General features: G+C 41.3%; 1 protein-coding gene across 1 annotated transcript in view; it reads right to left on the bottom strand.

Annotated features, from left to right (window-relative positions):
• The window catches only part of MGAT4A (alpha-1,3-mannosyl-glycoprotein 4-beta-N-acetylglucosaminyltransferase A), an 83,116-nt gene extending 69,806 nt beyond the window's left edge, over nt 1-13,310 (bottom strand). Inside the window, exons 1-2 of the mRNA XM_049834445.1 lie at nt 13,148-13,310; nt 8,680-8,990 (exon numbers count right to left, since the gene is read on the bottom strand). Coding sequence (XP_049690402.1) covers nt 8,680-8,773 — 94 coding nt within the window. The 5' untranslated portion in view covers nt 8,774-8,990; nt 13,148-13,310. The remainder of the gene's footprint in view (nt 1-8,679; nt 8,991-13,147) is intronic.

Here is a 13,310-nt window from a genome sequence, read left to right as displayed (position 1 = left end):
CACAGGAAAGTAGAACCATGACACAGGAAGAAAAAGCAACCATTTTGTTGTGAAAACCTGAAAGCTTCTGAAAACTTTAACATGATTTGTTTCTACCACAGAATTGTCAGTAACTCTGTGTGTTTCTGTACACGGAAATCAACACACTCCTGCTTTAAACTATTCCTTTCCCTCCCCTCAGAAACCAATGAAACATACACATACAAGCCAGGAACTACAGCAAGAAAAGCTAGCTTCCTGAATTAAAATGAGATTAGTAATGGTAGATCCACAGCCAAGTGTTTAACATTTTAGTATTAGAAGAAAATTCATCCATCAGAAGATAACTGTTCAGAAGAGTGCTACGGCCTCACAATTAACTATGCTATTCCAAGAGCTGAAACTTTTAGAAATTCTTATTAGCTTGGGCACAAATTTCAAGCATTGCAAAAGTTTGATTATTATTTCCACACGTGCTAGTGGGTTGAGGTTGCTGATGCTCCTCGTTTCTTTGTGCCTTGACAACTGTGTTGAACAAGCTCTGTTTCTGAGAACATATTCTTTCTAACTTGTCCTCCTTGCAAACAGCTCAGGATCAAAACTTCACCATGCTCCCATATCACTGCAAATTAACAACAAACTTATAAGTCAAATGTGATCCCATCACATTTGTTTTACTCAAATCTCTCTCCAACAGCACCTCTACAGTTTGCCTCTAAGGGCTGTGCAACTAAGCATGAGGGCTGTTTATTTACACAGCTACTTTACCAGTAATTTTTAATGGAAAAAAGATTTAGTTCAGCCCATCTCTGAACCGTCTGAGGAAACTTACATGTTCATGGCATTGATATGTAGGACCACTATCTATGTGCAGGCTACAATAGCAACGTTTATGCTTGATAAGCATAGGAAACTTTGAAATTCTTTTGAGCGTAAGATAGTAAAATTATATACTGCCACAAGCAAAAATAGGGTTTCTGTTGTTTACTATTAGATAGATGGGTGGCACGTCTGTGGAAAGCATCCACAGGAATAGACAGAAAGCTGCATGAAAGCCAAGCAGACAAACAGAAAAGCAGCTGGAAGCACAGCTCTAAAATACTGTAGAGTAATTGCTTTTTACGCAGAGACTAGCTGGAATAAAGCCTTGCACTGTGAGCAAGGAAACCACTTTCTATTCACTTTCTGCCATGTTCAGGAAAACAAAACATAGTGCATTATAAACAAAACTAAATTATAGACTTACCAGTGTCTCATCCTAAAAAGAAACAACTTGCAGAATTCTAATCCTAAAGATTGTATCAATAATGGAAAAAGCTTTTTTGTTATCCAGGCAGCAAATAAAGTCATGATTACACAGCAGGAATAAGGTTATTGAATAAGATACTACCTAAACTGTGGGAGTGAGGGTAAAAAAAAAAAAAAAAAACATTAAAAAAAAAAAAAATCACACTTGAAAATAAAAACAAGTCATTTTTTGAGATTTTTCTAATGCAGTATTTTCATGGTTTCTAGCTACAGAAAGGGCTGTGGACATTAACAATAAACAGTTAAGTGACTGCTAAAATCCAAGCAAACATTTTATGTATTAAGGGATCAAATTTTATGATTATAAAGGGCAACTTTCACACATCTCATGCAAACATCAATATTATTTAGTAATGAAATGCACTGGCGTGTTGCTCTTGGCACAAGAAGAAATAAACTTGGCAAAGGTCAAGAATACCTAGGAAAACTTAGGTTAGAAGAGACTTCTAGGGCTCATCTTGTCCAAGCCCCCGCTTAAAACTGATTTCAGCAAGACAGCTAGTTTGAAGTTAGATGATTCCTGCTAGCTGTAGGTCTTCCTTATCTAAGACTTATTTTGGGAGTGTCATATTGACTTTAAAAACCAGTATAACTCACTCTTTTTGTGCTAGCCCAAATCTCTGTTGGTACCAAACACAGTATTGGTGCCTTCTACTTGTCATCGCTGGTTTAACTTGTTCTTGAAAATACCTACATGGAAATTCTTCACCCCTCCCAACAATCTACTCCAGTATGTACAAAAACTTTTTCCACTACCTAAGCTTGCTCTCCCTTTCAATTTCAGTCCCATATATCCTGTTATTCACTATGGCCACAAACAATAGATTATGGGGTGTTGGTTTGGGGGGTTTTTTTGGCAAGAACTTTTAAAAATATTTGAAAATTATCTTCCTGTTTCTCCTCTCACACATCTCCTTTAAGCTAAGGAATGTCAGAACACTGACTCGTCCCTTACAGTGTAGATTTTCTACGTCTTTGATCACTTGCTGTGCCTTTGACTCCATCTAATGAATCTGCTTTCTTTGCAGTGCACCATCCAGAAGTGGACACAGTGCCAAGCAGAGCAGAAAGACGACTTCCTATGTCTTGCTGTAGTAGACTTCATACTTCTTTACTTTCTTAACACCTCTTTTCTGTTCAATTTCTTTTGTTTTCTGCAATAACATGATGACTCACGCTTAGCATGTGATTTACAGTAAACTGCCATTCCTAGCTAAAATCTTAACACTGAATTTCCCCCCGTTCTTTATGTATACATTTGATTTTCTTTTGCTTTACTGTACCCTGTGTTTTGTCTAGGCCACTTTCACCTACCTTCAACCCTCCATTCACACCCCTTCCTGACTAGGTCTCCAATTTGCATAAGTTATTTTAAACTTCAATCTCTCTGCCTACCTTCACTGCTCTTCCCAGCATGGTGCTGTTTGAAATTCAGTAAATCTCTCCTTCTCATCACCCAGATTCACTAAGTAAATATATATCAACCACCACCAAAACAAGGACAGATCATTGTGAAGCCCCTCTTGCTTACTGTCAAAAATGTGACTATGTATCTATTGTAACTACTCGAGGAAGACAGTAGCAAGAAGATAAATACACGCTGATTTACAATCCATTGCAAAGGTTTCTTAGTAGACACATTCATAGATACATCTCTTACAGTAGAGCTGTCAGGGTATGAGCAGCTGGGTCAGCTACAACTTACTTTCCTGCATTGGCTAAATTACTCACATGATAGTGTCTTGCATGGGAGTAGCAACCAACATTTTGGAAGAGTCATGCAAGCATAGAAGACTTAGGCTGAAGTATTAAGGGAAGCCACGATGAATGAATGTATTGCCTTTCCCCACAGTCAAGAGCAGTACAAGGTGTTGGCTGAGTCTGGTCACATTAAACTATCTGGTAGCAACCAAGTTTTAGAATCCCATAAACTGTCAAGCTAACCTAGCTAGCAGGTTACAGAAAAAGCAAGGGGACAAGTCAGTGTTGCAAAAGCCCCACTGGTTGTGATCCTTTCCACGGCAGCTCACCAACATCACTGGTGTCAGAGAAGTTCTGCTGCAACAGGCACAAGACAGACACAAAGACACTGCAGATCTAAACACTGCCCACCTGAACAGCTGGGATATATACTTCTGCTTGGTTCACCTGGGACAGCATGTTCACTACCTGTACAGGACTCTTGTAACCATTCTAAACCTACATTCCTGATTGGCTTTAATGAAATTCAACTCGTGTTTTTAATATCAATATGCTATATGCTAATTTGGCAGTTTCAGAAACCAAGCTTGAAGTGTATTTTAAAGACCAGTGTAACATTCAGGTGCTGGTGTTAAAATGAAAAAGGAAACTCCTACTTCCTTTAATTTCAGCTCCTAACAGATCGGCAACAGAATTTCCAAAGGAAACCAACACTTCCCTTCTATTTAACATAAAAGAAAAAAAGACCTCTCTTCTCCAATCAAACTGGCATAAATTGTTATATGCACTTTCTACTTTAGCATCCCATCCTGTCCATTCCCTTCCCCTGCCTCTACTCTTCCCAGTTTGTAGTCCATTTAACTTTTTTGGTTGGTCAGTCTTAATTCACATCAGTGGGAAATCAGCACATAACTCTGAAAATCAGAACATGCAGCCAAAAGACTGTAATCATCATTTATTCAAATAACAGCTCCTCTTAGGATCAAAGCATAAACTAAGGTGGGTTATAGTTGCAAAATATTAACATGTGTCTCTCAGACTTCTGATCTATTTTTAAAGAGAATATTTGCATAACCACTGCCAAGGAAAAAAATAAAATATATATCCTGTCCTCCTTGCCCTGTTTCCTCCACGGTTCTGTAGGACTATTCTCCCTCCGGGAATTAATATACCTGGTTCTAACTCCAAAATTTTCAATCATTGGCTGAGGCTTTTTGTTTTGGTCTCAGTTAGGTTTTCTTACGCTTGTTGTTAAGTTTAGATATTTTTCAGCATTTAAGATTATTGTGGCTGAGAAACAGTGCAGTAATTCTAATTTTATGAAAACAGCCAGAGGAGAAAGAAGACAACAGTTTTATTATACAGCCCAGGCTATTTTCTCTCCAAATGAGAGAAAACATCATGCTTAAAACAAAACAGTAACCAACCACCATTACTGAAGTATGAGTGAATATTCAGCAAACTAGGAAACTAGTTAAATATCTCAAAAGTAAAAGTCCTCTTGGAGGTCTTCCCATGTGAATTTAAATCAGTGTACCAAGATAAGCCATCCTCATACAGTGAGGAGGTCCTACAGTTAGGACATCACCCTTGGATGAACTGAAAAACAGATTTTTCAACTGATTCTTCATCGTTAAAGAATATGTTTTAAATGGGAAAAAGATGACACACACTACTTCAGATTGCTCCGAAAACTACATAGTTTAGACAATCCTGAAGGGTTAAGTTGCATCAGATTTTCACAATACAAATTCTGTACATGTCCTCACCACTTCAAGTAGCCAAATGGCTTCTAGAAGTGACACAAGACACTGCCAACTACTGTCTTTCACGAAGAACAAAGCATGCATACTTTAAACGAGAAACTGTTCTGCTTTTTTTTTTAATCAAAGGCAGGAGGATCAGAGGACTTTAACATGGGAAGCAACTGATGAGGTTGCTGAATGCTTTGCTGAGGACTTTCATCCTACCACACCTGCCCTAATTCAGTAAAGTTATTCACCTTCCTTCCAAATTTCCATGCTGGTGACAGGCATCAGAAGTTTGTTGACCCAAGAAGAGGAGGTTCTTGAGCATTATGGAGCCTAATGCTCTTCCTGGAACATTATGTACCCAGACCACTAGTCACATTAAAGATGAAAGCGTCAAGACTACGCTCTCTACATAGCACACAACGGCTTTGATGTAATTTTTGTGACTGGTGTAATAGGTATGCAGTACTGTTTTGTACTGGTTAGATCTTAAGAGCAGTGTCTTTAGGATAAAAAAAACCACTGCATTTCTGTAGCTCACAAATGAACTGGTGAACACCTGTGACCCTGAGCAGGTCAGTAGTACCAGAAAGCATGATTCAGTCAAAAGAGATGGTATTAAGCATAAAGTTATCACTTGCATAAGAGCTCACTCTTAGGAGGAATTAAAGGACAGCTTACACTGAACTGACTAACTGTGAAGTGACTGCAGATATTTTAAAAGTGGTCCTTCTGTGCACCGAAGTTATCAGCATTTTGGTAAGATTTGATTTCCAACATCTACTTCATTTGTGCTAACCATGGCACATTTTTAACTGCTAGAAAGCAGTCTTACAACTCTTGTTCATGAATCCTACAGGAGAGGTCTTTCCCAGGTGTATTCAGGGCTTGTACTGCTTCCTTACAACTCCAGTGCTTCTGGACATGGCATGGAGTCCAGAAAGCAACAAAGATCTTGGCCTAATTTTGAAGACTCTCTCCAACGACCAAAGGTAGTTTACATAATCAGACTACTGGGTAAGCTAAAGCCATGCTGTTTCCAGTGACGGCACTTCAGCAGAGCATTTCCTTCAGCTTCTTACAACTTTTCAGCATATTGTTAAAGTTTGTAAAGCACTGTTCTGCAGAGACAGATTTTTGCACTTTAGACTAGTACCAAAGCCTGTATCGCTTTGAAGTGTCTAAATCCTATCCTGCACAGACTGGGACTAGGTACATTTACTAGAAGAAGACAGGATCTACAAAAATATCACATCATCCCAGTCTTATTGATATTCTACAAATGATTCTGCATTTTAAGTGACAATTATCCCAGATTTTAGTTCCTCAATTAAAATTAATCACTTGAAGACTGGATTTGGGTTGTATGAAACAAGGCACTAGGCTTCTGCTTTTAAAAAGCAAAATTTGTTTTAGTTGTCACTGAGAAGCTAGCAATTTGGGGTTTTGCTTTTTCTTTTAAAAATAATTGAAATAGTATTTTCTTTCCAAGTGTAGATTTACTTTGCTGTCCAAAGACTGACAAATACCTACAGGAATCTAGTGCATCCCATACAAATGTAACGGATAACAAAGATGATGACCAAAGTATGTGACACCCCATAGCCTTTCAGTGAATGTGCACAGCAAGCGCTGTATTTGCTTGTAATTGAGCCACTCAAAAATTTGTAAAGAAAATCTTATCAATGAATGAAGCTACCATCCTGCAAGACTTACTAAATAAACATAAAATGATATCAAGCTGGAAAAGAATTCTTAATAAATATGTATCATCAGTTTCTGAACCTTTTCCATTGGTGCAGAAATGTCTCTGATTGAAAACATGGTACTAAATGAACTCAAATCTGTTTTGGTTTTAGACAACCTGTGCAAATTATAAAATGCTAAACATAAGTTAAAAAGTAAAATAAAAATTAAAACCCAATATTCTATGTACAAATTTCTCTTGAAGCAACACCTTAAGAGCAAGTTATCTAGACTATAGTTTCATAACTTTGATTTATGATTAATTAACACATTACTGATGTCTTGTAACACTGATTTTTATTTAACAAATTACCATCTTAATGCTCAACAGCAAGCCCTGGAAGAAGATAAATGCAGAACTTTTATAGCAACATTAAGAAAGTATTGATTCTAAGCATTCAGGTGGAAAAAAAAACCAGTATGAAAAAATAGAGCAGTCTGACCAACAAAAGCTTAAATTGTCACCAAGTGCTAATTTTTATAATTTCTTTTAATGGAGACTTTTGTGTTATGCTTTGACAAAAAAAGACCATGACTTGTAAATCATATGTCAGGTAAGAAAGAAAAAAGCATGAGAAAGAATTTCATAGATACATATCTTTGCTGAAGTGAAAGCAAAATACTTGTGAGGTTCTTCAGCAAGAAATGAAATCAGTAACATAAAATGTAACTACAGAATGTGGCATTAGTCAAAATGAAGAAAATACTACTTACACTGCTAGTGAAAGCAAAATACTTGTGAGGTTCTTCAGCAAGAAATGAAATCAGTAACATAAAATGTAACTACAGAATGTGGCATTAGTCAAAATGAAGAAAATACTACTTACACTGCTATTCAGATATCCTTTTCTTGTCAGTCTTTGTCACATCTATGCTTTTGTTGTCCAATTAAAAGATCTACACATTACCACAACCTTGAGAACCTAACATTTTTCCTGCTGCTTACATTCAGAAGGCTAGCCTACTGACCAACTGCTACGGCAGAGATCGCACCACAAAGCATCTGTTTCTCCTACAAGCGCCCAATGGTGGAAAAAAGAAAATTTCAATTTGCCACAAAACTCATCTGCTTCTTTTATACTTAAATAAGGGTTACAAGTTGGCTGTGCTACAACGGACAGTATTCCTGGAGAACCTCAGGTTCCTTTTATTGGACCTGAGGCACAACTGAAGATAATATTGTCCACAGAACAGTCAGAACAAACCATGTAGCAATCTCACTTAAGACAGAATATGTGTTTTAAAATTACTTGATCTTTGAAGGACAGTCTACTATTTTTCAAGAGATCAGATGTTTATAGAGAAAAAAAAACAACAAACAACTTCTATTCTTCTAGAAACCATTGCTGAACAAGTTTATTTGCTTTACTGAAGGACAAAACCAAAACATCTTACTTGCAGTAAACAGTTCTGACCCTCAGAAAAACTGAATTTTCCAAGGTTCACACAGAGTGCAATAAGATCAACAAAGATAAATAAAAAGGTAAAAGTCTATCACACACAGTGGTTACTTGATTATTTCATGAGATTACTCTGTTGTTATAATAGATCCATTCCCCATTACCTGGTCAATTTGCTCATATTACTTTATTTCTTGTATCATAGTCTGACAGGAAATATTTTACATTTCATTCAAAGACAGCAAGACAAGTCTTTCAACAATGTTGACTGGCAGTTTGCCACTGCCATAACTGAATCATCAGGAAAGACAGAAAGCAGCACCAAAAATAACATTCTCCAGCCGGGTCCATTGGCCATATGTTACATGGGGAAAAAAGAAAAAAAACAAAAAAATGGAAAAAAAAAAAAAAAAAAAAAAAACAAACCAAAAACAGAGAACATATGTTTTTCCAACAACCATAAACCAGGAAAAAAAAACCAAAACACAACTATTCAGCCTGGACCAAGCCCTTCCTCCAACAGCAGCATTTGGGTTTTTTCAGGTTTGGGGTTTTTTATTTTTCTTTAGGTACATTTTTTTTTCCTTTTTAAATCTGGATCACTCCAATTTAATTTTCCTGAATCTACTAGCAGGTGTTTATTCCTTACCAAGGCAATAACTTCTGGAGCAGAGCTAGTCAACAAGCAATTTACAGATTGCTAACATACAGAAGCAGTGCACATGTCTGTACTATTCATTCCTCTGCCATACAGCCACATGAAGGTCAATTTGGTTTTGGAGCCTTTTACTTACCTTTCCCATTTTGCCACGCAGTATACCAGGACAAACTGAGGAAAGTAGTGATGAAAATTAACACAGTGGCCACAGTTCCATTTCGGAGCCTCATCTCATTTCAGCATCACACTTGTTTATGTTCTATTAGTGATGAGGACCTATCTGTTGGGCTTGCTGCAATGAAGTCAGCTGAAGTCCACCAGCAGCAGCTAGCCAACAGCGACACGAGATGTAGCTCTCACATATCAAAGGTATCATAAATCAATCCATTCCAAACTGTTGTAAGCTTATAGTTCTCATAAATTAAACTTCTCTTTATTCTTCTAGTCCTGTTTAAAGGAAACAAAATTTTAACAGATTATGCTAAAAATGTTTAGAAGAGTCCCCCAGGTACCAAAGTACAGCAAGAAAATACTACTATATGCTCATTACTGTGGCTTACATGCATCCCCCTCACACTGCCTCAGTCTTGGCTCAAGGAATAGTAATTGTTAAATTAATTTGTCCTTTTTCTGTTAAGACTGCTTGTATCTGGAGGAGCTGTATTTCACAATAATTTGGTCATTAAAGGACAAATATACATACACATTGCCAACATCACAGTTTTATCATAAACTCAAGGCAAGATCACATGTCACTCTGGCAGGTGATGAACTGATACAGGAGATGTTTTCAGGAAGCCAGCAACTCAAGGCCCCACTCCTAAGTGCTCACTTCGACAACACCCCTCTGAAATCAGTGAGGCCGAATGTAACTGCAGCAGCAAAACCACCCCCAGCAAATTAAGAAACCAGAGCTTTAAACAGCATTTACAAACCTACACCACTCATCTTTCTCTGCTCAGCGCAAGAGTATTTGATCCATCCACAACCATTTTTTCCCCCTAGCTTAGCTGCAGCTAAAGCACAGACTACAGTCACACATGCAGAGACTGCCCAGTCTATACCAGCTGGCAACAACCCAAAAGCCCCACAAAATGCCATGATATGACCATATCACTCCTCTATCTCTGCCACACAGGCACAAGGACAAAGCACAGAAATTGCCTACAGTTCAGTTTTATTCCAGAGGAAGGTTCCATATGCTGGGATCAGAAAATCCTCAATCGGCCAAACGCAGCCGGCATCTAACCACACTGTCCTAACTGAGCAGGACAAAGAGAATAGGGAAATAAGTTAACCAACTTTAAAAGGTGGGGGGTAGATTTGTTTTTAAAGTGCTAAATCATCCTTTACAGTAGTTCAAACATTAACATTTAACATTCTTTTAAGGCAGTGACAGTTTTTCCCCACTATAAACTACATCTGATGCAAGTATGTGACCCAGCAATAAATCACTTGCTCTGAATCTTCCTTGGAAGCAATCTCTGTCACTCTCTTGCCTGGGTGCATTTAGAACAACAGGGAAAAAATACTTTTTATTATTATGGTACCAAGAGATTCCAGTCAAATCTGAACTACTCTTCCCAAGCTTGCATCGCAGTACACACTACCTTTAGCAAAGAGCTTGCAAAACAAGATATAACCAACAGGCATGGTTAACAAATGAACGGATGAGAACAACGAAGCTGCAGAACTACATGTTCTTGAGTTCAAATCTTGGTCACAACATACAGCTTACAGAAAGTGTTTACCTCCAGACTATGATTACCTCACATATAATGCTAGTAACGTGCTTTGTTCTGATGAACTTTATGCACAGATAGGTTTGTGGCTTTAAATATTAACTCAGAAATCTCATAGTACCTGTGAGGAAGGGAACAAATGCAAGTACACAGGAAGCAGACAAAGTGGATGGTAAAATTCAGTTAGAAACAAAATAATGAGCGGGAATAGAGAGAACTGTAAAAGGCCTTATGATACGAGAAACCTGAATTCAACACAATGAAAGATAAAGGCAACTGACAGACCTAAAAGCTAACATGGAGAGCACGGCATGCCAGGAAATATCACCAGCATTTTGAATAGGAGATGGACATCATAAAAGCCAGAGGGGTAGGCAATAGTAATTAGGTGAGAAGATAAAAGTCTGGGTGAACTTTAATAGCAAGGAGAGGCAAAGATCTCAAAACCCCAAGGTTTTTTAAGGTCTGTCTCCATGAATTTAGAAAGTTCAGGTGATTCCCCAGAATACCAGAATAAGTGACTAGGATACCAATAAGGTCAATGACACTAACAGTTTATCACGGCTAAAGTGTCTCTGAAGCAAGGATGCTTAAACTGTAATCTACCTTTACCATTATTTTAGCAGCAGTCAGATCTCTGTGGGGCAGCTCAGGTGTGCACAAAGGACTAGGCTGCAAGCTAGACAGATTATCCCAGTGGGGGCAACAGACAGCTGGTCCGACATGCAAACAAGAGAGGGCAACCAGGAGGTAAAAATATCATCTGATAGTGCAAGAGAAGTGAACTGCCCCTTGCTAGAAAATGTGGGCATCATTTTTACATTTGCTGCAATAAAATCAAGATGTGATCAGGGCTTCTCCCTGTACTATATGAATCCACAAAAAAATACAGCCTGAAAGAATTCAGAAAACAAAAAGTAATAAAAAAGAGTATCAACATGATTCAATTAGCTGTGAGTATGCACAAAACTGTGTCAAATTAATAATTATGATGGTTTTGAGTTGGCTTGTTCTGCTTTTACCCTTCTCTTCTGGTGTTGTAACCACCCCTCTTAGCACAGGCACCAGCAGCTCAGCTACAGCTCAGCAGTACTTAGATTATTATTCAAGCATTTCACTATATCAAACTGCATACATCAAGGCCATGCATGAACCAGCAGCATTCCAGCTTTTTAAAAATGCATGTAGTTAAACCAGCAGAAACCCATGTGTAGATGCACATAGATTATTTAACCCCCCCCCCGGTGGTCACTTTAGGGTTGTTCAATAATTTACAACACAAACTAAACAAATTTAACTGAGGAGTAATCCAGTTTGAGGTGATGCTATGACAGGGTATAACTAGGCAGATGAAGCCCATGAAATTTTCCGGTGTCAATATGACCTGAACCTTTCCTGCTGCAGACTGACAGGAATGACCCTGCTAGATGCTGAAGGCCGTGCGTACTGATGGTACCTGACACCTCTCAGGTGCTGAGCAGCACCCTACTGAATCAGTCTTAAATAAACCAAGAAGTTTATGTACGTATCCAGACACTCGCAAAACACATACAAAGCGTATTTCCAACTGCCAACCATAAAAACTGATACACTTCAATGCCCCTGCAAAGGTTCTTTACATAGTTGCTGAAGGGTTGGAAGGTGCAGAATCGAAGCACGAGGAGTGCCAGACTTCTGAGAGGATGAGCTCAGACCCCATCCTGCCGAGAGGTGCAAAACCACCTACCGCGGCAGCAGTGCTGCATTTAAAGGCTGTTCTTTAAAGGCACGGGAGATCGGTCCACGATTAAAAGACGAACGAGAAGGAAAAGGTAGGAGGAGGTTTGCTAAACAGGCTCTTTTCCACCTTATTTTTATCGAAACGCTTCAGCAAACGCCGCGGCGCGCGGTTGGGCGCGCGAGGGGGTGCCCGGGCGTCCGCGCCTCCTCGTCCTCCCCCCGCCCCCCCGCGCGCCGTCACCCGCCGCCGTTAACGGCCGTTACCTCAGGCTCGCCGGCGCCCTGCCATTTCGCAGCCGAGTCCCCTCAGGCCCGGGGAAGGGGGATCCGCTGCCTCCGTGGAAACCGTCCCGAGTTAGTCGGGACCTTCCCCGCTGTTTCTGCCCCGGTCGCGGCTATTTAGTCGGGGAAGCGAAAAAATCAGGCGGGGAGGAGGAGATAGGCGCCAGCCGCCGCCAGCTCTGCCGGGCGGCAGAGGGCGAGAGCTGACGGGAGATGGAGGGGAGGGAGAGCGCCGGTCAGGGGAGCTGCGCGGCGCCCGGTGCATCGGAGCGAGGTTGTTGAGGGGAAGGAAGAGGGACAGGAAACTGCAAACTCTGCCGAACCCCCCTCGGGCTCCCAGCCCGCAGGGAGGAGAAGGAGGAAAGGTGGGTAGAGGGGTCTCCCCCGGGCGCTCCAGCCGGAGAAGCGGGGAGGGGGAGCAGCGCCGCGCTGCCCCGGACCCCAGCGCCGCCCTCCACACGCCCCACGGGCACCCCCACCGCAGGGCGAAGAGAAGGGGTGGCAGCAAGTCCTGCGAAGGAGCCGCAAGCGCTCCCTACGCCACCCCCACCACGCAGGTGCATGTGAGCGCAGAAGGGTGCATGCATGCGGATGGGGGAGCAGGACGGCCCCCCGCCTCCCCTCCTCCCTCACGGCGACACCGCAGAGACCCGTAGACCTAGGAGGGGAAGCACCTCCGCTGCCCACCCACTCCAGAGGGTGCGGAGAGGGGAGACGTCCGGCCCTAGCCTCCCAAAAAGCCGAGTCGGCTGTAGCTGTCGCCACTCGGGTGCCGGCTCCAAGCCGGGTCCGAAGGCGGCAGCAGGGGCCCGGGGCGCGCAGGGGGGAGCGGGACCCGCTGACCGCCGCTGCCATCCTCACCTGTGCGCTGCGCTCCGGCAGGGGGAGCCGTGGGCGGCGGGCGCGGCGGCGAGCGACTGTGTCGGCTCGCGCCGGGGCTCTCGCTCCCCTCGCTCGCTCGCTCGCTCGCTCGCCCGCCCTTCCCTCGTCAGCGACGCAACCGGCTCACGCAACCTCCCCCCGC

Source organism: Accipiter gentilis, chromosome 31 (genome assembly GCF_929443795.1).
Source record: "Accipiter gentilis chromosome 31, bAccGen1.1, whole genome shotgun sequence".
Lineage (NCBI taxonomy): Eukaryota > Metazoa > Chordata > Aves > Accipitriformes > Accipitridae > Astur > Astur gentilis.
Note: the sequence above shows the minus strand (reverse complement) of the source record. Positions and strands in the feature narration are given on the sequence as shown.